The 22433-nt window shown below is 42.8% G+C and overlaps 1 protein-coding gene across 1 annotated transcript; it reads left to right on the forward strand.

The window, feature by feature from the left end:
* The first annotated feature begins 8583 nt into the window (after nt 1-8583).
* LOC120573897 (extracellular serine/threonine protein kinase FAM20C-like) lies at nt 8584-21003 on the forward strand. Its single transcript, XM_039823803.1, has 11 exons — nt 8584-8701; nt 10801-11331; nt 12626-12804; nt 15115-15193; nt 15395-15487; nt 15765-15880; nt 17062-17242; nt 19122-19231; nt 19430-19511; nt 19678-19737; nt 20362-21003. The coding sequence occupies exons 2-11, from the start codon at nt 10802-10804 to the stop codon at nt 20609-20611; spliced, it is 1680 nt and encodes a 559-aa protein (XP_039679737.1). The 5' UTR covers nt 8584-8701; nt 10801; the 3' UTR covers nt 20612-21003.
* Nucleotides 21004-22433: the final 1430 nt, after the last annotated feature.

Raw genomic sequence — 22433 nt, forward strand, 5'->3', positions numbered from 1 at the left:
CGGACCTCACACGTGACTTCACTAACCAATCAGAAGCGAGAACAGACTGAGGTAAACGTGATGGAATCGGAGAGGCAGATTCAACAGAATATCTTGCGTTAAATGTGTAAACATGTAAATATGTAACTAATAATTGTATAACATAAATATGTAAATGATTAACTGACTAAACATTGTAAATACATTTCTAGTAAATGAACTCACATATAACTTATATTAAATTCTATGCCTTGCAGCTTTCAAATATGAATTAACTCCACTTCTAAACCTTACATTTCCTCCCCCTCCCACAAAAGAAACGTCCCCGTTTCTCAGCAAATACATAAGTAAACAAACAAGCAACTGTAAACAATGACAATAAAGGAACTGAGTCACTTCAGAACATAGTCCTCAAGGAATCTGGGAGGCCTAACTGGACGTTTCCCAGGGCGTAGCGAAGAAACAGCATCTTGAGGCGTGGAAGAGGGGACAGTGTCAAACTGGCGTACTGGGCCAGAGGGGGGGGCAGACCAAGACTGAGTCAGGGGAGAGCGGAATTGGGGCTCCGGTCGGGGTTGCGGATGGCCAGTAGGAAGGGTTAATGAGGGAGTACTGCTTTGGCCAGATAAGTTGTAAGCTCTTCGTGGATGCCAACTTTGAAGGCTTAAAGGGCAAAGCACCTGACAATGCAGTCAAACAAGGGAGTTTAGGCTGCAAAGAATCACATGTAAGTGCCTCATGTCCACAATCTGGCACAGGAGCATGGTAGGGTCTGAGACGGTTGTAGTGGACAATCTGGGACTTATCAGACTGATCCAGGAGGTAGTGAATCCTATATGTCACTCCAGGAGAATCCACATCAGATCCAAGGCACTCCAATATTTCAAAGGGGCCTTTCCAGTGAGGAGCAAGTTTTTGCTTTGCTGTAGTGGGGTCATTTAACCAGACAAGGTCTCCGGGAACATAGGGAGTGTGCTTAACACTCTTGTCATACTGTCGTTTCTGCTGATTGTGGGCCCGATCTCTGTTCCATGCAGCTGAACGGAAAGCGGACTGAAGTTTCTGCGTCAACCGTGCAACATAGTCAGCAGGGGAACCTGTAGTAGGCGAAGATGGTGTGTTGTTAGGTAACAACATGTCGGCAGGCATCCTGGCTTCATGACCATGTGTGAGGAAGAATGGAGTAAAACCTGTTGTAGAGTGAGGGTTGGTATTGTAAGCCAACGCAACTTGGTTGAGGCAGTCATCCCATTCACCAGGCTGTTGAAGAAGTGTCTTAGCTAACTGATCAATAAGTGTCCTGTTGAACCTCTCAATCATGCCGTCACACTGAGGATGATATGAGCTGGTTCGTGTTTTCTTCACGCTCAGCAGTTCACACAGATGTTTCACCAGGTCAGACTCAAACTGACGTCCCTGATCGGTGTGGAGCATCTCCGGGATGCCATGTTCACAGATGAAGTTGTCAAACAGACATTTCGCAACTGTTATGGAGCGCTGGTCTGGAATGGCATAGAGGTTGACATACTTGGAGAAATAATCTTGGACAACAAGCACATACCTGTTTCCACGACTTGTGATGGGGAGCTCAGGTATGTCAGCTGCAACCTTTTGGAATGGCTCAGTAGCAACAATTGTTCTCATTGGAGCTCTCTGATGAGGTGTGGGACTCCGTCTTGCGTCACATGGAGTACATTGCTTGCACCACATCCTGATGTCACGTGACATAAAGGGCCAATAGCAAAGTTGCTGAGCACGTTTCAGGACTTTATCAGCCGATAGATGACCAGTCACTGGATGTCCATGCAGTATCTGCAAAACAGTGTCTTTCAAAGCATGAGGGACAATCGTTTGATAGAGCACTGATTTTGTGGATGGGTTGAAAACTTTACGGCAGAGAACACCATTATGAAAGGTAAGTCTGTGGAACTCATGCCAAAGTGCCTTCTCAACAAGTGTGCGTTTTTTCATGTGCCAATAATTTGGTTTCTGTCCTTTAACTTTCCAGCTAATGACCTCTGACAGTATGGAGTCTTGCCGTTGTTCCTTTTTGAAATCATCTTCAGGGAGCCGAAGCACCAATGTGGAGGAGACAGACTGTGAAACACACAGCGAAGAGTCTGGAGGAGGCTGTGGTCCAGTCAGGTTACAGCAAACTGGCCTTGTATCAGTACTGCAGAGACTGTGATGTTCAGAACTGACAGGACTAGACAGACTCACAGGACCTAAACTAGAATGTCCCTCGTCAGAGCGTGGATTACCGGGAGCACTGGAGAAGGTGCTCTGCTCCGTTGGTCTGATGTCAGCAGGGCGACGTGACATGGCATCTGCATTGAGGTGACTGTGGCCATCCTTGTGAATTACAGTCCATTCAAAAGGATCAAGTTCAAGAGCCCAGCATGCTCGACGACCAGTTCTGTCATTGTCAATGGGTATTTTCCTGAGACCCAGGAGAGGTTTGTGGTCAGTGACAATAACAAAGGGCTGTTTGTAAAGGTAGTGGCGGAAATGTCGCACGGCCCAGACAATGGCCCAGAGTTCTCTATCATATGTTGACCATTTTCTTTCCGCTTTTGTGAGGACATGACTAGCATAAGCAGTCACTTTTTCTTGATTCCCTTGTCTCTGAGCAAGCACAGCACCAATAGCAGAGCCGGAAGCATCTGTATAGAGGGAGAATGGCACAGTAAAGTCAGGGAATGCAACCACTGGAGGGTTTGTGAGCGCATGTTTCAGGTAAGTGAATGCATCCTGACATTGAAAAGTCCATTGAAAAGGTGCATTCTTTTCTGTGAGGGCGTGTAGAGGGACACTGTGATGTGCAAAGCTTCTGATGAACTTGCGGTAATATGAACAAAGTCCAAGAAATGCTCTTACTTCTGTAGCTGACCGTGGAATAGGCCAGTCTTGAACACTTTTCAAATTTCGCGGGTCTGGCTGAATGCCGTCTTTGGATACAACATGGCCCAGAAACTGTACCTGATCTCTGGCAAAACAGCATTTTGAGGGATTCAGCTTCAGGCCACTTGACTGAAATCTGGAGAGAATGTCTTCCAGGTGCTGGAGATGTTCACTGAAAGAGCGGCTGTAGATGAGGACATCATCCAAATACACTAGGCAGGTTTTCCATGGGAGGCCCCGAAGCACCATTTCCATCAAGCGCTGGCATGTGGCTGGAGCGTTGGTGAGACCCATTGGCATAACTTTAAAGTGATAAAGGCCACTACCTGTTGTGAATGCTGTCTTTTCACGGTCTTCCTCATCCAGCTCAACTTGCCAATAGCCATGTTGCAGGTCCATTGTGGAGAACCAGGCAGAACCTGACAAAGCATCCAGTAGTGCGGTCGACTCTTGGAAGAGGGTGGGAATCCTTGATGGTCACTGCATTGAGTTTTCTGTAGTCCAGGCAAAAACGCCATGTGCCATTTTTCTTGCGCACCAAAACAACTGGCGCAGCCCAGGGACTGTAGCTTTCTTCAATGATATCTGCTTTTAGCAGGTTTTCAACTTGAGTCTGTATTTCAGCTCTCTGTTCTGGTGTCACTCTGTAGGCTCTCTGTTTAATTGGTGTGGCATCACCGGTGCGGATTTGATGCCTGATGATGCTAGTGCGACCTCTGTCTTCTGAGTTTTTACTGAATACTGCTGAGTATTTCTGAAGCAGTGATTCCAGAGACAGAACTTGGGAAGGTGACAGGTCGCTGTGATTTATCCGAACAGAGGGAGCTAAATCATGTACGGGGGAGGTTGCACAACATGTCCCTCCCTCTGATATGATGTCAACAGATGAAGCCGAATGAAACTCACCCAGGTGTTGACCGGAATGCAGCTCAATGTCATCTCTGGAGGGATTTAAGAGTCGAACAACAGTTGTGCCATTTTGAACCTCACTGAGAGAATGTGCCACAATGATGTCACACGATGGGTTGGGCATGAGAACACCATAGTAGTCAGTTGGCATGGGAGAAGCAGGTGTGGCTGCTGACACACAGGCTGTGATGAGGGTTTCACTCATAGCTGGAATCTTAGTTGGCGTTAACACAGACACATTACAGCAGGCGGCCACTTCATGTCCTTTGGGCAGGAGAGGAATTTTCATGTCCCAAAGTTGCAGCACTTTGTTTTTGATGTCAAGGAGGGCATGATGCGTCCGCAGAAAATCAAAACCAAGAATGACTGGCTGGCAAGCACCTCTGAGAATTTCAAAGTCCTGTTGCCATACCTGATTTCCAAGACTGATCCCAATTGTTAACTTGCCTAAAATGTCCAGGTTCTGTCCATTCACTGAGCGAGCTGGCAGAGAGGAGGGTGTCATGGGGCGTTTTCTCAATGCTGGGTGAGAGTTACGAAAATCTTCACTCACAATGGAGACAGTAGAACCAGAGTCAATTAAAGTGCACACCTCAATGCCCTCAACAATAGCCAAGATCGTAGAAGAGACAGAATCATCATGTTGTGAGTCATCCTTGTCGGGCATTAACTCGGGGGAATCAGTCTGGGGCTGTGAGACAGTAGCTGATGTTTGCCCCTCAACAGCAGCTAAGGGAAGTTTCCCTGATGGTTGGAGCCAGAGTGTGGATATCTTTCAGGAGACTGGAAGCGAACACTGCCTCTAGTGTGCGGACTTGCATCTCTGTTTCTCTGTGGAGCAGGACTAGGGCTGCGTCTGTATCTGTTTGTGTCATCATTGTGATGGCGACCTTTTCTCTGGTGTTTTTAAAGGTGGCCGGAAAAAAAAGCCCTCCCCCCCCCCCCCCCCTTCATTGTCATGCCACTGACGGTCTCTCTGAGCAACAGGTGAAGGAGGACAACGTCCATAGCAGGACCCTGGATCACGACCATGATGCTGCTCAGGTAAGTAATTGTCTCTGCGGTGTTGTCTGTTATGGTAGGGTTGTGGAGAGACACTGCGCGCACTGTATCGAGCATCGTTGGAGGAAAACCCTTCAGGTTTGGAGTCTACACACTGAGCCAGGTAACTGTGTTCCTCACGTAACAGGTGTACTTCACTTTGTAAGCTGTTGACAGTAAGAGTCAGCAGCTCGACTGCACGCAGAAGCTTGTCATCAGTAGGTTCAGGAAGAACCATGGCTACCTGCTCTGAAGATTGAGTGTGTGGAGTCCCTACAGTCGTCAGTTCGAGCGCTGCACGGGCCCTCTCACAGCGGCTGGCGATACGCAGGGCTTCCTCCAGATCCTCAGCTTTTTGACTGAAGATGTGGGTCCAAGCCAGCAACAAAGCGGCGAAATTTTTCCCCCTCTAGTGCATTGTGGTCATAGTTGGGAAAGGCTTCTAGTACAAGACGAGTGATGTCTGCACTGTACACATCCAAACTTTCACCTGGTTTACGAGGTCGAGCATTCACATGTGTCTGGAAGAATGGCAGGGAGTATATTGGTCCGAAAACGTCCCTGAGTTTCTCCTTCAGCGAATCATAGTCCCTCTGGATTGAAGAAGGAAGGCTGTCCCAATATAGAAATGCAGCATCTGCTAGGCGAGTAGGGAGGACGGAGGCCATCACTGCAGGCAGATCCGCATCAGTTGAACTCATAGCCTGCACTGCCACTTCAAAGCGTCGAGACCAACTTGTGAATGATTCAGTCCCATCTCCTTTAAAAGCGTGCGGAAGATCAATTTTCAGGGCACTAGAGACAGCAAGTGTGCCTGGAGAAGCAGCACCTGTCCCTGTGACATCTTGCCGTCGTTGTGAGGGAGGAGACGGCAGCACATCGTCACTTTCATCAGCCGACATGGTAACAAAACGTCCAGTTCAAAAATCACAAAAAGCACGTAAAGCAGAAAAAAAAAAAAGTCCCGTAATATCTCCAAACTACGTTGTAGTTAATCCACTGCTCTCAAAGAGTGTAAAATCCAGACGGCACAAAAAGTGACTACATCCACAGTCCGTAGGAATAAACTCACCAAATGCGCAAGAACCACCAAAATAACACCACGCTGCCACCAAATGTAACGTGAAGGTTCGATATGTGGTGGTGGATCACTCTTTATGAGAATCAACAGCAGGATGGAGACGGATAACTTTCTCAAGCCGTACTTTACTGCACACTGCTCACAACAACAACACTTCCTTGTTCGGACCTCACACGTGACTTCACTAACCAATCAGAAGCGAGAACAGACTGAGGTAAACGTGATGGAATCGGAGAGGCAGATTCAACAGAATATCTTGTGTTAAATGTGTAAACATGTAAATATGTAACTAATAATTGTATAACATAAATATGTAAATGATTAACTGACTAAACATTGTAAATACATTTCTAGTAAATGAACTCACATATAACTTATATTAAATTCTATGCCTTGCAGCTTTCAAATATGAATTAACTCCACTTCTAAACCTTACAGTACTATAGCTCTGTGAGGCTGTACTCAAGCACTGTGGTGCTTTGAGCTAAACGCTGTACCGTACCAAGAGAGGAATATACAGTAAGCCTAACCCCTGACACAAAAACAGGGACTTTAAGGACCTGGCTGGAGATATTCCATATTTCTGTTACTGTCAAGAAATTCCATGAAAACACCAAAACGAGCCATGTGTTAGTCTGTCTCGCAACACTTGCTGTGTCTCTTACCCCCAAGCCCACTGGTTCCTACTGAAGGTGTAAATCTGTAAAAACATGTTTGGAGTAAATAGTGTTTTTGTTGGGGACTGTTTTCAGCTGTGGATTGGTATGCATTAGAGAGCTGTTTTTGGCAGCAGGGCTGCGACAGCATTGACCCAAAAATAATGGTAATGGAGGGAATATGTCACAGTTACCTTTTGATTTTAAAAACCTTGGGATGGGGAGTTGTACAAGCAAAGAGCATAGTAGAGGCTTCAGCTAACTGTGGGGCTTATAAAGCAGGAATGGGCTTGACATCTGATGTCACACAGGGCACAGGCATAATGAGAGCTCGCATACACTAGTGCATCAGTGCAAGGCATTCAGTATGATTAACTGTAGTGTAGCATTATGTAATGTGCTATTTTATTGCTATCTTTTTACATTTCTTCTACTCAAAAGGAAGATCCAAGGTCATTTCTGGGTCAGCTGCTTCACAACACCTACCAAAAGGAAAAATCATTGAAGGCATGGTGTTGCTTTTAATTTCTCTACAGCCTCTCTCCCACCTTTAATGCCTTTCTCCCATCCACACACACACACATAAAACACTCGCATTCAAACAGCCAAATCATCCTTCAAAACTTTGAAGACCCGTTTCCCTCACAGCAGTTGCAGCTTAATGTAGGTTGCTTGGAAACAACCCAGAATTTTGGCACCCAATTGGGGCGTGCGTGTGCTTTATCCAGCAGGCATGCGGACGGCGACTCTGTTGTGCAAACACAGGATAATAAGACAAAGTGAATTAAAGATCACATCTGGCACATGAGAGGGCGCACGAGCAACAGAGGGCATATCGGATCACGTGGAGGGTTGCCTCTGAGACCTTGTGCGTGTGTGTGTGTGTGTGTGTGTGTGTGTGTGTGTGTGTGTGTGTGTGTGTGTGTGTGTGTGTGTGTGTGTGTGTGCGTGTGCGTGTGCCTGAGTGCAAAAACTGCTTAAATGGCCTCATGAGCACCCAAGGGTGTAATAGTTTTTCGCTGTGTTTTAGCCAGTGTTTGAAGTGCTAGAGGATGCTGTATCTCTCTGTGGTTTTCTATCTGTCTGCAGGTGTGTGTGTGTGTGTGTGTGTGTTTATATTTTAATCTCATTTGTGACATTTAACAGTTGTTTACATGTAATGAAACACTCTCAGAGGCTGCATATAATGCCACAGCATATTGCTCCAGGTTTGAAAAGAATATCAGCCCACTCTTCTGGGACCTGCTGCAACATGCATAATGCATCCTCTCTCAGAGCAGAGTTAGCTAATTAACAGAAACATCGAGTCGGCTAATTAGCAGTAGGCGAAAGAACGATTTCTCAACCCTCAGAGGACAGAAAATACTAAAAGTCAGAGAGAAGGATTTAAAGTCATAGCAGGATATATAATGGATGATTTATGATAAAAGGGGCGAGGGAGAAAAGAAGAGGGGACAGGTTCAAAGTAAGACAAAAAGAGAGGCTGTGTTAAAGAGACGGATATTTGATTTGTGTTAGCTTTGGACAGAGCCTGGCTAACTGTTTCCAGTCTTTATGCTAAGCTAAGCTAAGCTAACCTAACCAGTTAACGGCTTCACATGTATTGTACAGTCAGGAGAGTGGTGCTAAATCTCATCTGATTCTAGACGAGAAAACAAATGACAATGGTTTCCAAAATGTCAAAGTATTGCTTTAGAGATTTAAGTTTAAGGTGGTGTTTCAAAATGATGTATGCTATTTTTCAGGGCTACCCCATCGACATTACCACACCTGTGTTAAGATTACTATCATGAGTCAGTTATGTTGTGTTGGCCCTCTGTACAGGACTGCTGTGCAGCACTGCCATAATCAGCCACACTGCATTGATCCAGGCAGACTAAAAGATCATTTGGCACTATAATGTGATTCCCTTTCTCTAAACTGTGGGTCACGTAGACACAGGTCACTGCAACCGCAACATGCCAGTCCTCATACTTCTGTTTGCATTGCAGTGACCGCATGATAACACACAAACAATCTTCCCTGGAAAAAAACTGGACAAAAAAGGGGGTAGAAATGTCACAAACTCTGAATATCTACCTCATTAACAGAGGAAGAGGAGAGGAATACAGAGAGGTCTTCAAGGGAAAGAGATGTAAGTAATTCCTCTAGCCTGATGGTCCACACAGGGAATTTGGGAGCAGTGAGTTGTTCAATAATGTATTGATTTTCTTAGTGAGCTCTTCTTTCTTTGAGAATTTGATGTAAATGATAGTCTGACAGTTTTTTTGTCTGGGTGTGAATGTATGTATGAGTGCCTGTCTCTCTGTCCATTCACCAGTCTGTCTGACAATGTAAATTAATCAGTGGAGTGTTTACTCTTCTAAATGTGTGTGTGTGTTGTGTGTGTGTGTGTGTGTGTGTGTGTGTGTGTGTGTGTGTGTGTGTGTGTGTGTGTAAAAATGTGTCTCTCTGTGAAAAATTGTGCGTATCAAACACATTGTTGCTCTAACTTTGCCTTAGGTACAGAGTGTGGAGAGTTACATGTACTGAATGTTTAAAGTCAAGGTGATGAAGGGAATCTTTTTTCTCTCTTTTGGGGATTCATTGTAGTTGTATATTGTTCCATATGAGCGTCTAGTTTACTGAAGGATAAAAGATGCAGAAATGTACTTAACACTTGTGTTTCTAAACGTCCCATAAGGTCTCCATTATGTTTGAACTTTAAGGTCCCATGGCACGAAAACTTCACTTTATGAGGTTTTTTAACATTAATATGCGTTATATCCCCAGCCTACCTATGGTGCCCCAGTGGCTAGAAATGGTGATAGGTGTAAACCGAGCCCTGGGTATCCTGCTCTGCCTTTGAGAAAATGAAAGCTCAGATGGGCTGATCTTGAATCTTCTCCTTATGAGGTCATAAGGAGCAAGGTTACCTCCCCTTTCTCTGCTTTGCCCGCCCAGAGAATTTGGTCCACCCATGAGAAAGAGACATCATGGCTTTCAAACAAGATAAAGTGGCAGTTGGTCAAGGCCACACCCCCACCCTCCACCTTGCCCTCCTCTCTCCTCCTCAATAGCATTTAAAGCTACAGACACAGAAATGGCACATCCTAAGGAAAGCTCATTGTGGGACTGGCTCTAGTGGCTGTAATTCTGCACCAAGGCTGAATTTTGGGAAAGAGACTTCAGATACAGTATTAGGGGACCACTAAGGTCTATATAAAAGAGACTTCAGATACAGTATTAGGGACCACTAAGGTCTATATAAAAGCATCCAAAGAGCACCATGTCATAGGACCTTTAAGAGGTCAAATCAGGTGTTTAACTGCAGCTGAATTGATGATCTTCTGACCTGACATTTTTGGTTTGGATTGAAATGTTGCCACAACTATTTGATGGTTTTTCAATAAATTGGTTGGACATTAACCCTCTGAGGTCTAAGGGCATTTTAAGACATCTTCTTGAATTCTCCTTTAAGGGTATTTGCATATAACTGATCCATGTGTGTTTCATATCAAAATGTTCAGGACAAACTCAGCTTTCTGCATAGTGATGCCCAACATTGTTCCAGAGCAATGTATAAAGAGATTATTTGGCCCTAAATCAGAAATATTTCTCAAATCTCTTGTGAAAACATACCTACACTCAATTGTTTTGGTGTCTTGGAAATGAGTTTTCAAAAGTCTTGGTAAGTCTATATGAATAAAATTGTTAATAAATGTCTAACGTGAAATTTTGGAATATTTTTTGAGTAGGAGTGTTGTCAAGCATTGCTTGGACTCGCCGCTGCGTCTTTTGTCATCAGAGGGTTGATGGCTCCCGCTGAAAGAAATGTGTCTAAGTTTGGTGATTCCTTAACTTTTCAAAGCGTCATTATCAGGTCACTTTCAACTATCCAGTACTTTGGTTTATGACCAAATATCTGAAACCTGGCTATAGTCCTCTTATCCATTTAATATGGCCAGTACTGTGCAAGTTGTATCATCAAGTGCTAATTGGCAGTTAATACAGGTTAATACAGATACCTTTGTGAGCAATGCAGTTACTTCAAAGTCATACTTCTTAGTCATCTGTTGATTTTCTTATTTTGTCTACTCCTCTAAGTGTGTGTATGAGTGGAATGCAATGATCAGAAAATGTTTCATCATGATAGTGTTTGAAGGGTTGGCAGGTCTGGATTTTAAATGTCTCTCTCTCTCTCTCTCTCTCTCTCTCACTCTCTCTCTCTGTTACTGCCTCTCTTTCCTCCAGCATGATACGACAGAACCTGGGTCGATCCATTCTCTCCATCTATCTGGTTCTGGCGTGTCTGTCTCTCGCTCTCCACCTCCTTCTGGCATTTTTTTGTCTCTCTGTCCTCCAGACAGTCTGTGTCCCTCCCACCTCTTCCTCTTCCTCCATTCCACGAACAGATATTCAGCAGCATCAGTCCATCTCACACTCCTCCTCTTCAGCTGTCTCCTCTTCACATAAACTGCCATCGATCTCCCACGATGAGGAGCATCACAAACTGAATGCCAACACCTTACACCGTAAAGAGAAAGACTCCATCAGTGATGCCACTGAGAGGGAAAAGAAACTGATTGGAGCTAGAAAAGGGATTCAAAAGGTCAAGGGCCATTCTAAGCTGGAGGCGTTGTTCGAGCACCCGCTGTACAACCTGCCACGTCCAGAGCTGCAGGACGATGATTGGCTGCTGAGGGTGAAGACAAATGAACATTCAAGTGATAGAGGAAGCGAGGAAGAGGAGATGAAAGAATCCAACGATGATGACAGTCAGTGGTAGGTGAAACACAACAAGAAATTGATAATAGATCAATCTATAAGTACGAACAACAAAAGGTCTGGACAAAAGCATGTCCACTGTTCTTCATCTGTATTAAATGTCCTTTAGATTATGCAATAACAATGTTTTTTGAATTAATAGTTCTTCACAAGGCTGGGGAATTGGAGAGGCACTGAGTTCCAAGTTTTCCACACTAAAATCTTCCCAAAATGTGAATATTAAAGGTTTTGGCTTGCTTTACAGATGAGATCATAAGCCTCTTTTTAGCCATTTTAGTGGCATGGCTCTGTGGATGGTCAGTTTGCCATTCGGTCCACCACTGGATTGTCATGAAATTTGGCCCAAACATTCAACTTTGGTGAACCCCTGAATGATTAGCAGGTCCGAACATTTAAGTGTCCAATAGGGTTTGCCGGTAATACGGTAATACGGTATACCGCAGGGACTTAAAAATAGCAACGGTATCAGTTTCAATACCGTCATTAAAAAAAAATGAAATGCACTTATATAGGAGACAAGGATTAAATATAAAATATAATTTATGTAATTATGTGTGGTTGTCATCACGTGACAGTGTGGAGGAGAAAGTAGTTTTTTTGTAAGTTGTTGTTATGTTATTATTGTTTCAGTATTAGTGTTTGGTATTCAGTTTCTGAATGGTGCACAAGCCAACAGTTTGGTGATACCGTCTGAGCCTTACGTCATCATTTTTATTTAGTCACGGTAATACCGTATAACACGGTAAAATAGGGAGGAGGTTTGACGGTATCAAAATTTGGATACCGCCCAACCCTAGTGTCCAACATTTTGTTTTATAGCTGCAAAACTAATGGCATTCCCATAGCTTGCTAACACACTAAATAAGATAGTAGACAGTACTTTGTTGTATGTGCTAATTAAAAAAAGCTAGTATTCAAACATGCTGAACTAAAAGGGTGGTCAGCATTTTAGCATTGTCATTGTTAACATGTTTGCTTGCTAATGTTAGCATTTAGCTCAACGCATCAATGTGCCTAAAATAGCCTCAGAAAGCAAGCATGTCTGTATGGAACAACATACTGTATTATTGTTGTCCCACAGTTTCATTAAAAATTGCAAAACTATGTATTATGCGTTGCTTTAGTTGCTAAAGTGTTGCTTTTTATAGAACATTCTTCATTACAAAGGTAACACATACAGCTTGTTTTATACCTCTGAGTCATCCTGAAACAAACTCTCTGAACTTCAGCTTGACTGTAACCTTAACTGGCCAGTTGTGCCTATTTATCACCTCCTCTTCCTCCCCCGAAGGCAGAGTGCCAGTGAAGAGGAAAGCTACGACAAAGTCACTTGGACGAGCGATGTGGAGACCCACCCTCCCTGGCTACGGTTCCACCTGGGCATCTCTCGCTGGGAGCTGTACAACAGGAAGGATCCCAATCTGGCCCAGCTGACTCACTATTTGGCAACGCAACGTGTCCTCAGTGCTGGTGAGCAAATGAGGGGGACGGGGGCTGACAGTTAGAGGACAAAGAGAAGGAAAGACAGAGCCAGGGAAGTCTAACAGAAGCAAAAGGGTGATGTTAGATGAGGATGCACACACAGTGACGAAGGTGAAGGATTACCAGTTCTATATATTAGATATCATTTCTCTCTCTTTAATCTTTCTGTTCCTAAAAATGCTTCCTGAAGTGTCAGCCAGAGAGAAATGCTTCTCAGTGGCACACAAAATGCTTCAGGCAATGATTCTTGAAATAGTATCAATGTTCTGCCAAAACCCACACCTGTATTTGTGTGAAAGCACTTCATTTAGTCATTAACATATTGAAGATCTGGATCTGTATTCGGCACCATATTTAGAATGCGATTGAGAAGGCTTTTACTGAAACAAAGCAGACTGTGGAGCCAGTTTTTATAAGTGGTGTCTAGTTTACTAGATTTTAATATGCATAACATTTAAATTAGATTGTATTACATTAGAACTCCTGTTTTTTTTATTTTCAGTGCCACTATCCCAATGTTTAGCTTAGTTTTACACATTTTGTTGCCTAGGTGGGTTCAAGGCAGCCCAGATAAAACACGGTACTTCAAACAGTACACTTCAGAGCTCAACATTGCTCAATACCCTAAAATTTCATTTCAAAACTGACCTTATCTTTACCCTGAATTGTCCTACAATATATAATAATCTTTATTTACTTTACAAGTGCTAAGGTTTGATTTAAGTAAGGTCTTTCAGATACCTCTTGATGCAATTACACAGTCACAACCAGGCTTGATTTCTCATTTTAACTCGAATCCCTTTATACAAACAAGCTCCTGAGCCAGAGGCAACACAGTATTGACTAAAATTTTCACTCTGTGAATACAGTAAACGGTGCCAAAGTTCATATTTAGAATTGTGAGGATTACAGTTTTTAGAAACACATACACACATTCACTCAAAGTTACACGAATCACAAAGCATATTTACTTAGTATAAAAAAAAAACAGGAGGATTCAGCACATTGTTTGATGACCCACAAATCCTTTCAATCTCAAAGTGAAAGTTTGAATAAGGTGGGAAAGCAAACATAGAGATGGCATGTTTTCTAGGCCATACATTTATTGTGTGTGTGTGCATTGTGAATATCTGTATTACATTTACTGTGTGTACTTTTGGTGTAGTGAAACACCCTCACGCACATAATACAAAGTCAAGGTTAAGAAAAAAGCGATGGCGTCTTTGAAAATACAGATAATCTTAAATCTTATTTTTTGTTGTAGGCTCATAAAAATAATCCTCCCACAACTTTACATTGACACCCACACACACACGCACGCACGTGCACACACACACTGAACCAAGTGCATGCGTCCCTCATATACACACACATAGGCACACGATTACCCTTGCATTAACACATACACATGCACATTTTGTGTTTACTCATCTCAGACATCCCCGTCTCCAGCACTCCGCACAATGAATAATGCATTGAGACGGTGCAGATTAGGCACTAATCTCAGCTACAGGCCGACTTTTCTTTAATGTTTAGCACTCACCACAGTATATATATCTTTACACATTTGAGTTCACATTCCTTTAATCAAAGTTATAAACAGGTATTATAAATAAATATGAGATCTCAGGATTTATATCTTTTGAATTATTTACTGGACTTGATCCTACAAGCATATGCATGCACCAACCAATGCAGTCTCTTCTTCTGAATGTCTGCCCAGTTGTGTGAGTTGAGGATGAGTTGGCTTAAGCCTTTTTTTTTTCTTTTTTTTTTGGATGAGAGACTCAAAAAGTGCCTCGGTGCCTAATTTACAGATCTCAGTGTTGCTAAAAAGAAATGAGTTGAAATGATTTGAAGCTAGCTAAAGTTCACTGTTTATGTGTTGCTGGGGTATAACTGATACCAAACATTCACCAAAGAGACCTTCAAGATGACACTTCATATTTTTTTACATAACAAAATGCATTATGGGAGCATACAACTACTAAAAATGCATCAATGGAACTGATTAAATCAATTACATAAAGCATTTTATCCAGCATATTGCAGTAATGTAACCCTAAATCCTAACCCAAGTGGAGGGTTTACTAACAGTTTGTGGTTTAACTATATAATAGGCTACCATGTCCATGTAGAGAAACAGGTGTACTGCACTGCATTAAACATATACCCCGTTCAGTACTCGTATAACCCTTACATGTACTGTCTCTTTAAAAACAAAATTGAATATGCAAGTGTGTGATGACTGCAGTATTTTAATGTGCACTCCATATTCACTTCATGCATATCTTTCAGTTCAGAAGACGGGAGGCACCCAGCTCAAACTGCTCCTGTCGTTCCCAAACTACGGAAAAGCTCTGCTGAAACCCATGAAGTAAGACTCCACTGTCCTGACACTGAAAACATAAATATTGGATTGGACTGAATGCGACAGTGTTTGTGTTGCTCCGGTTCAGTTAAATCATAACTAGAGGTCACATTTTTCATGAAACAACACAACACACACTTGACTATTACAAATGAGATCAGCATATAGCCTCATGCATTCCTGTTCATGTGTGATTTTGTTGCACAGACAATCCAGAGACGCCGAGACGAATGCAAACCTCTTCTACTTCTCAGACTTTGAAAGACACAATGCAGAGATTGCTGCCTTTCACCTTGACAGGTACGGAGCCTTTACACTCTGTCAGCAGGGCAGCAGGGGTCCTGCTGGGTAGACAGAGCATTCTGTATCCACCACAGCACTGGTGTAACTCTGAGTTTACCCATTCATGAAGCTACTGTACAGCATCGTAGCATCAGGATCCGAGAAAAAAGTGTAAATTGAAAAGAATTATAGTGTTTTGCTCTACTTATTTCTCATTCCATTGTTCAGCTCAGTCCTTTATTTTCGCTGATGCTCTCTGTCCTTGCTTCTTTTGTGTATCTTTCCTTTTTTTCAGATTGTTGGGCTTTAACAGGATCCCTCCAGTGGTCGGTCGACTAATCAATGTCACCTCGGAGATCAGAGAGATTACCACTGACCGCAGGCTGTCTAGGACCTTCTTCACTTCCCCTGGTATGTGTGGCCATGCATTTAGGACAGTATGTATCCATGCCTACACCCACCTGCACTACTTAGCAGTCCTTCCAGAAAAAGAGTTTTTTTGTGATTGTTGCGGGCAAAAATCCTTGATTATGCGGCACGTTTTCTTAAAAAATGCAATGGAATATGCGGGATATTTATGCAATTTTATGCGATGAAATTGCAGGAACTTGCAAAAATTGCGGGAACTTGCAAAAAAAAAGTGATTCCCCCACCACCCTGCTTTTCGATGATGTTCACGTTGCATAATTACGTCACTTCATAACATTCCCATGGCAACAGGGGAAAATGGCTGGTCTTGTGTGAAGTAAACGCAACATTTTTCAACTTTCTGCTAAGATATATGTGACTTTTTTGCAACAAAAATGCGGAGATTATGAAATCATGCAAGCCCCACATATTTTGAGCGGAAATCTGCAATTTATGCGGCGAAAGTGCGGCGTATTGGAAAAAATGCAGCCCCCGCATAAATATGCGGACGTTGGCTGATTATGCGTTGAATTATGCAATCGCATAATCGCATTTTCTGGAGGGACTGACTTAGTAACACCAAGTGACTGGCATACTAGTGTGGACTCGACTCACATAACTTGGAATCGAGTCAGACTCGATTCACAAATTTGCTGAATTTAGACTTGACTTGATAAAATCAAAAAAGATATGCAACTCACCTTTACTCTTTAACACCAATGACTCATGACTTCACATGGACTTGAGCCTTTTGACTTGATACCGTCCCCCAAGCCCAAAGATGAAAGTATATTATTTGAAAGCTGTTCCAATCAATTCATTTCCTGAATCTACTAACATTAACAATATTCATATTTGGTCTTTTCCATCATAGGGCCAGGAGATAACACAAAAAGCACAACCCTATGGGGGAATGCAACAGATGCATTTGTGAGCAACTGTTATGTTTCTCTAACGCCATCTCTCTTTCACACACACACATACACACACACACACACACACACACACACACACACACACACGACTTGGAACTTGCCTGTCTTAACTTTGAATTTGACTTGGGACTTGAGTACAAAGACTTGAGACTTACTTTGTGACTTGCAAAACAATGACTTGGTCCCAACTCTGCTGTCCATAAAAACTGCCCGACCACTAAACTCAACCTGTCGCCCCTCTGACTCCAGTGGGGAACGTGTGCTTCTATGGCCAGTGTGAGTACTACTGTTCAACAGAGCACCCAGTGTGCGGTCAGCCACATGCGCTGGAGGTTTCCCTGGCTACCATGCTGCCTGACCTCGCCATAGCTCCCCGCAGATCCTGGAGGTCACCATGGAGACGCTCCTACAGCCGCTCCAAGCTAGCACAGTGGGTACACTCTCTGATATTTTTGTTTAAAGGTATCAATATTGGTGTCAAAAGCCACGTCATCGCCAACTGCATTTATGCATTCATCCACTTGGTGGTGGACAGAATATTGGAAACACATCTCTCTGTTTTAAATGTTATATATTTTAATGTTTCTATCTTGTTGCTGTTGGAGTTTAAAGTGCTCATATTATGCTCATTTTCAGCTTCACAATTGTATTTAGAGGTTATATCAGAATAGGTGTACGTAGTTTAATTTTCACAATACACCATATTTTTGTTGTACTGCACATTGCTGCAGCTCCTCTTTTCACCCTGTGTGTTGAGCGCTCTGTTTTAGCTACAGAGTGAGGCATCTCACTTCTGTTCCATCTTTGTTGGGAGTCGCATATGTGCAGTAGCTAGGTTAGGACTACTAGCCAGTCAGGAGCAGAGTATGAGGGCGTGCCACGCTAGCAGCTAGGCGAGCATTACAACGTGTGTTACAAATTGGCGCACATTCGTCATGGAAGTAAAGCTGTTTGGAGCAGTTTGTGAACAGTGTTTTCTGTTGGAGATGGTAAGTCCCTTTGGGGTGGACTTTGGGCTTTTTCACTTTGTAAACCTATAATGTGCACAAGATATATATATAACACAATAAAGGAAAGGGGAAAAAGCAAAAAAGCATAATATGAGCACTTTCAAATTAATGATGAGTGTATGTAGAATCATGAGTCTTCACTGCACTCTGGTGGTCAAGATGAAGAAGTGCAACACAACATTAAATATGTGGCAAACACACTAGTTAGTTTAATCAATAAAGATGGCAATACTATCACTCACCATTAGTGCAATTATTACAAACAATAAGAGTAATGTCAGTACTTTCTTACACGTCCCTGTGCAGTGAAACACTGTTACAAGACCATATGCAAATTTTTGATGTGGACACATTTTTCTCAGGAGCTCAGGTTAATGGAGGCCCCTGGATCACAACAAAGCAAAAGTGAATTAAGCTAACATAGCATTTTATTAAAGCTGGAGAATACCAATAGCTCAGCCCACAGTCTGTAGAGTCCTCCTGTTTAAGAACATTATGCACACTGTCATAATCGCTGTCCAAGGTTCTGATCGTGGGACCACTGGGCCGGGTTGCAGGAGCTCTCCGAGGTGCTCACACTAATATGCAGGATTTGATCTAATTGATTTGGCAACTAGTGATAATGTTACTGTGTCATTTTTGGGCACCGTTCTGGCATTTTGTCTTGTTTTCATCATCTATTTGCTTGTATTGGGGCAGCTGTGGCTCAGGAGGTAGAGCGGGTCGTACTTTAATCACACGGTTTGTGGATTGATCCCTGGCTCCTCCTGTCCTGTCCGCATGTTGAAGTGTTCTTGAGCAAGACATTGAATCCCAGCGCTTGTATGTATGAATGTGTGTATAAACGGGTGAATGAGAGGCAAATTGTGAAGGCTTTGTATGGTTAGGTAGAAAGGCGCTATATAAATGCCAGTCCATTTACCATTTATATCAGGCTGTGGCTCCGTAACCAACCTGAGCTTATTTGAATTGACAGTTCCACCAATAGACACTGACGCCTTAATAAATTATATATTCACTATCTTCACCCAAATAGTTGGTAAACTCAGTCAACCTAAACTACAAAGTGGCAGAAGGCAATCAGAAAGTCTCAGAAAGGTTGCATAAATTCCATGAAGAGGAAGCAGGGGCCGCATTAGCCACCATGGCTGAGTAGATGGGGGGTAAAAAAAAGGCAGTAACAAAAGGAACAAAAAATGATCCTTACATTCAAACTAAAATTATTTATTATAAATGAATGGTATCACTGTGGCCCATCGGTATCCATTTTCTTCTACCTAACGTCACTGTTGTTTCCAGGTGGGAGAAGGACCCGGCCTTCTGTGACACGGTGAAACAGACGCCTCCTTACAACCACGGCAACAGACTGCTGGATGTCATAGACATGGCTGTACTGGACTTCCTCATGAGTCAGTTTCTATATTCTAAACTCCACCCAGTAGTCAGTTGCAACTTAAGGGGGCTTACAGGCAGTGTAATGGGGGTCACTGACCTCTACTGTATGTATTACCATAGTGCCATTATGTCTTTATGTGTCTTCTTGCCATTTCTACAAATATGTCTTTCACATAGTCTAAATAAACATGAATGTTTTTTTTCATTCAAAGGCAACATGGACAGACATCACTATGAGACGTTTGAGAAATTTGGCAATGAGACTTTTTTGCTGCATCTGGATAATGGACGGGCGTGAGTACCAGGAACATCTGCTGCTGACTGATTTCAGCTCAGGCAGCTGATAATGGTGTTGTTATAGTAGAAGTAACAACGCATATTTTAAAACAATTGATGTGTGACTTGTTTACTGCCCAAACACTTTCTGATTGGCTGAAATGTTGTCGATAATGTTTTCCAGGTTTGGGCGTCACTCTCGGGATGAGCCGTCTATTCTCACTCCTTTGAAACAGTGTTGCAGGTAAAACAAAAGACAAAAATGTCTTAAAAATGAAGGATGGGCAGAGATGGGGACTCGAGTTTGAGACTCGGACTCGACTCGGCCACACGTGAGAGAGGACGACAAACGTGTCGACTGCACCGGCAGCTGCTGTGTCATTCATCAGAAGCGTTGGCTTTAAAAACTTCATACGACAAGGCCCAAACTAGGGCGCCTGGACGCAGTGGCCATGGGTTCGGTTTCGACCTGTGGCCCTTTGCTGCATGTCATAACCCCCCCTCTCTCTCCCCTTTCATGTCTTCACTCTCCTGTCAAAAATAAAGACCCAAAATGCCCAAAAAATAATCTTAATAAACAAAAAAGACAAGGCCCAAACAAAAGAAGCGCTGAATGCTAAATATGTGGACTCTAGCTCAAAGACTTGTTAGCATCTCTGAGGATGGGTGAAAGAAATTGTGAGAAAGTAGCCACGACCATGTCATTGCAAGGTGTAGTACAGAAAACATTTAAATTAGTAAATATCGACATGTATTCCAATGAAGGACCCAGAGAGGGGTGAGGAAACTTAAATGCTGTTGCAAAAATCTGGATTATTTGGGTGTCAACCTTTCAATTGATTTTGCTCTACACTCGCTCACTTTGTAGGATCCATCGCTCCACCCTCCTGCGCTTGCGTCTCCTGTCCCTCCCTGTCTTCCGTCTGAGTGATGTCATGCGGGAGTCGCTGGTCCAGGATCCTCTGGCGGGCGTGGCCCCCCTCCTCTCTGAACTGCACATCTCTGCTTTGGACCGACGCCTTGAAACCGTCCTGCAGGTGGTGCAGGCCTGTCAGGAACACCACACAGACGTTATTTACGACGACTTGGAAGGTTACGATCAAGACTATGATCAATAGCCTGACTGAGTCAAAAAAATTTAAAAAATTACATATTTCTGTCATATATCTGTGGAAATCATTTTGTCACATAATCTGCATATGAATGCATGATTGCGTTAAGGTCAAAGCTGGTGAAACAGACAAAAACAAAACGTTTCAGATATAGTGCATGTACTACTTCACAAGAAAACTGTGAAAAAATCAGAGAAACATCAGAATAAAATTCAAACGATTGTCTTTCTTGTGCCTTAATAATCTGGGGACCCCGCCCTCAGAATGTATTAGATTAGGGGCCTGACCACTGAGTTGGGAACCATAGGTCACACAGGATGAAAGTAAAAATAGAATTTAAGTAGTGTAAAATCAGGATGACGTAGTGTAGTGTTACACACTCGCATTATACAGTCATTAAGCACAAAAGTGCATGTTTTTGCAATTTCAAATTCAACCAATGTGGCAAGGTGGAGGGTGGGGGTGTGGCCATCAAATAGTTGTGGCGACATTACAATCCAAACCAAAAATGTCAGGTCAGAAGATCATCAATGTCTGTAGACTATATCCAACGTATCCGCATACAACATATATATACTTTTAAAGAAATTCAGCTGCAGTTAAACACTTGATTTGACCTCTTAAAGGTCCCATGACATGGTGCTCTTTGGATGCTTTTATATAGACCTTAGTGGTCCCTAATACTGTATCTGAAGTCTCTTTTATATAGACCTTAGTGGTCCCTAATACTGTATCTGAAGTCTCTTTTATATAGACCTTAGTGGTCCCTAATACTGTATCTGAAGTCTCTTTTATATAGACCTTAGTGGTCCCCTAATACTCTATCTGAAGTCTCTTTTATATAGACCTTAGTGGTCCCCTAATACTGTATCTGAAGTCTCTTTTATATAGACCTTAGTGGTCCCCTAATACTGTATCTGAAGTCTCTTTTTATATAGAACCTTAGTGTTCCCTAATACTGTATCTGAGCTCTTTCCCCAAATTCAGCCTTGGTGCAGAATTACAGCCACTAGAGCCAGTCCCCACAATGAATTTTTCCTTAGGATGTGCCATTTCTGTGTCTGTAGCTTTAAATGCTATTGAGGAGGAGAGGGGGGAGCAAGGTGGAGGGTGGGGGTGTGGCCTTGACCAACTGCCACTTTATCTTGTTTGAAAGCCATGATGTCTCTCTCTCTCTCATGGGTGGACCAAATTCTCTGGGCGGGCAAATCAGAGAAAGGGGAGGTAACCTTGCTCCTTATGACCTCATAAGGAGAAGATTCCAGATCGGCCCATCTGAGCTTTAATTTTCTCAAAGGCAGAGCAGGATACCCAGGGCTCGGTTTACACCTATCACCATTTCTAGTCACTGGGGGACCATAGGCAGGCTGGGGGAACTCATATTAATGTTAAAAAACCTCATAAAGTGAAATTTTCATGCCATGGGACCTTTAAGGATTTAGATTTTTGCACACAAAACACATGTAGTTTATAACATATGTTTTATTATTAATGACTGTAAACCACCCAACAATGCATGGTCCTACAAGTCCAGCTGAGATGATTAGACCATTAAACACAAAACTGTTGGGATTGTTTCCACTTTCTACAATATGAGGATTTTTCTGCATCTGAGTTCTTTTACTTTTAATACTTTAAGTACATTTTCATGATGATACTTACACACTTTTGCTTAAGTAACATTTTCAATGCAGGACTTTTACTTGTGACAGAGTATTTTTTTTACAGTGTGGTATTACTTTTACTGAAGTAAATTATCTGAATACTTCTTCTGACCTCTTGACCAAAACATACAAATACAAAGGGAGTCAGGACTCTGCAGCCCCCT

The sequence above is a fragment of the Perca fluviatilis genome, chromosome 15 (genome assembly GCF_010015445.1).
Source record: "Perca fluviatilis chromosome 15, GENO_Pfluv_1.0, whole genome shotgun sequence".
Taxonomy (NCBI): Eukaryota; Metazoa; Chordata; class Actinopteri; order Perciformes; family Percidae; genus Perca; species Perca fluviatilis.